General features: G+C 36.2%; 1 protein-coding gene across 1 annotated transcript; it reads right to left on the bottom strand.

The window, feature by feature from the left end:
- Nucleotides 1-939, bottom strand: LOC100029140 (olfactory receptor 11G2-like). The gene has a single exon (XM_016428717.2). The coding sequence runs from the start codon at nt 937-939 to the stop codon at nt 1-3; it is 939 nt and encodes a 312-aa protein (XP_016284203.2).
- Between the last annotated feature and the right edge of the window lie 2,645 nt (nt 940-3,584).

Here is a 3,584-nt window from a genome sequence, read left to right as displayed (position 1 = left end):
TCAAATTCTCCCCAGTACTTTTCTCAAAGCAGCCTTAATCTCCTTATTTCGAAAACTATAGATCATAGGATTAAAGAATGGAGTGGCGACTGAGTAGAATAAAGTGATGAATTTCTGCATCTCAGGTTGGCTGGCTGATCCTGGGCTCACATACATCATCATAATTGAGCCATAGAATAATGAGACCACACCTAGATGGGAAGCACATGTGGAGAAGGCTTTCTGCCTTCCTGAGCCCTTTGGCACTCGTAGCACAGCTCTCAGAACTTGGGTGTAGGATCCAAGGATGTAAATTAAAGTGATAAAGGTGATAAGGGTACTGACAGCGCCACAAGTTAGAGTAGTTTTGGGGACAGGTGTACAAGATAAGGCCAGCATTGCTCCTAAGTCACACAAATAATGGTCAATGATATTTGGACCACAAAAGGGCACCTGGGAGAGGAGGGTGACAGGGGTCAATAACCAAATGAAGCCACCCAACCAACAGATAGACACTAGGGTGGCACAGAGCTGCCCAGTCATAATTGTAGGATAGTGGAGTGGGTAGCAGATGGCAATGTATCGATCAAATGCCATGAGGGCCAAGAAGAAGAGTTCTGTGGCACACAGGGAAGAAAAGATGTAGAATTGGAGCATGCAACCATTGTAGGATATGGTCTTGGCCCTGGAGAGGAGGTTGGTTAGCATGATGGGCACACTGGAACTGATATAGCAGATCTCAAGGAAGGAAAAGTTGGCCAATAAGATGTACATAGGAGTGTGGAGTTGTTGATCCCACCACACAGCAAAGACAATTGACCCATTACCCATCAGAGTCAATGTATACATAATGGAGAACAATACAAAGAGAAGGATTTCAATTTCTTGGCTATAGGGAAAGCCCAGGAGGATGAACTCACTTACAGTCCATGAGATGTTATGAATGCCTAAGATGGTCATTTCTTCATCACCTATGAGATGGACATAGATTAGATTTAGCTATTTTTAGTATTCATACATATATGTTAGTCTATTTATCTCAATTATCTCTCTTCAGAGTTCTGTGTAAGAAATGCATTTATATTTCAGGGAAAAAATTCAGAGCTTGTCTTTTATTTATGAACTAGGTCCTCAGATGAACAATATACCATGTATTTTGGGCTGTATGCACACATATATTCACACACATATATATATACACAATCTATCTATTTATCAATCTATCATCTATCTATCTTATCTATCAATCTATCTATATATCTGCCTATGTATATATTTATGTATGTTTCTATCTATCTATCTATCTATCTATCTATCTATCTATCTATCTATCTATCTATCTATCTATCATCAGTCTGTCTTCCTATGTATGTATGTATGTATGTATCTGAATCAGTGTATTTATGTGTCTATTTATCTGTTTGTCTGCCTGCCTGCCTGTTCTGTCTTTCTGTCTATCTATGTAACTATCTATCTGAAGTATTTTCAGGTTGGTGGAAATAACCAGTGCTTATGCTTCAAGCACTTTATCTTTCAGATAGTCATGATCATTTCCAAGCTACAATGTATGCCAGAGGTAGGACTTTACTGGAATTCTCTAACTCTATTACTTCAATTGATTCGTCATTCAAAGGAGCACATGATAAATGATTGAATGAGAATTTACTTATTTTACAGTGAAAGCTTAAATAGATTTCTCTTGAATAGCTGTCATGATAAAAAGAGCAATAGTGAGTTAGGAGGAAAAAGAATGTTGAGGTCACCTGAACCACTCATTCCAATAATTAAACAAGGAGAGATTCATATTGGTAGCATTTATTAATGAGAAAACTCAGATTTTAGAATAAAATATGAAAGCTAAAAACCATAGATCACAAGCTAGAAGAAACTTCAGAGGTCCTTTAATCCAGTCCCTTCTTTTTTTATATAGTTGAGAAAAAATAAAGCCCCCAAAGGTTGTTATTTGCCTCCAAATTCCACAACTATTAAGATATTAAATGCAAATTTGTACCCCCTAGAACTTGGGTTCTTTCTACTTTCTTACCTACTTTCTTCATGCTCATATTCCAAAATTTATCCCATTACCCAAAGCTGTCTTTCTCTCAGGATGACCAATTTCATCTAAGTGTTAATATACTTATTTATACTAATGTAGGAATGAGAATAAAGAATAGATATATACTTTTTATTTCATTGATATAGGGAATTCCCAGAGAAAGTTTTCCTTTTCTGTTTCCTATACCAGTGCAGATAACCACCTTCTTTTGAACTGGCTCAAAGGTCAACACTCTATCCACCATGCAACACTCTGCCTCTATATAACTTCCTTTTTTAAAAAATCAATGTTTTCTTTGTAGTCACACAAAGAATGCCTTACCCCTCTTCCATGTAGTGGTCCTTTGTGTATTTGAAATCATGTGGTTCAGTGTCTAGCATAAAACAGAAACTGAAAAGAATGAAGAATAAGAATAGATAATAATTTCATCTCTGAGTTCATATGGGGGCTGCTGATTAATTCTTACTATATGCATAGCTTTGGGAAATTGATAATTTCTTGGGGATCAGTTACCTAATTTGTCAGATGAAAAGGTGGTATTAAGTCATCTCAGAGTTCTCTTCTAGCCTTTACGTTATGATCTTATAGATTTACCAGTGAGTTAAGTTACATGATCCCTGACTAGTGTGATCATAAGCAGATGCAACAAATAGAGTAGGGAAGACTTATATATTGAAATCTAATAGAGAGAATGAGCTATAAGAGAACAAATAATTGCGTGGTTGTTGAAATGGCCATTGCAGAACTGAGAACCAAGAATATTGTGACATCTGAGAAAAGTGTATGTTTGTGAGTGAGGAAATATTAGTTCCCATGATAACTTCATTCTGGTGAGACTGCAATGAGAACAAAGGAAGTTGCTTCATTCATATACAATCTGAAATGAGGCATATGTCCTGTTTTAAATTTTTATGTTATTTATGTTAACTCCAACACAAAATTCAGAATTTCAATTGGACCCCAGTGGTACAGCAGGAGGGTTGAAAGATTTAGGAATCAAATTTCTTTTTTGTATGGGGATAAGGATCATGCTGTCTTTCTTACCCTTTTGAGGCTGAAGAAGTGTTTCATATTTCTTTCTCTAATATGAAATAAAAATTTAATTTCCCTAATGTGGATGATAAAATAAGTATATGAAAAGGTTAAGATTTGTCTAATTTTTGAGTCTAACTCCCATAAGTTTACAGAGGCCCAAAGTACTAAGGTGGCTTTCCCAGAGTCACACAGGTACTAAATGGAAGACTTGAACACAGGTCCTATGAGTTTATAGTCAAGATCTTTTACTATATCAACCTGTCTTCCTGAAGAAGTGTAGTCTTTTCCCATGGCCCTTGCATTTTACAGAATGTGGCACTGAGATATAATGCTCAACACCACTTACCACAGAAATCTACATCCAGTGTTAGATATCAGCTTCCTATGTTCCAGTTGTTTAAAGGAGTACCAGCATCTGACTTAACAGAAAAAGCACCTTTGATTACTGTAAGACGACTGTGTTATCTGGAAGTTATTACTTTCTTATGATGGTTATTCTTTCCTATTCATACTT

Source organism: Monodelphis domestica, chromosome 1 (genome assembly GCF_027887165.1).
Source record: "Monodelphis domestica isolate mMonDom1 chromosome 1, mMonDom1.pri, whole genome shotgun sequence".
NCBI lineage: Eukaryota > Metazoa > Chordata > Mammalia > Didelphimorphia > Didelphidae > Monodelphis > Monodelphis domestica.
Note: the sequence above shows the minus strand (reverse complement) of the source record. Positions and strands in the feature narration are given on the sequence as shown.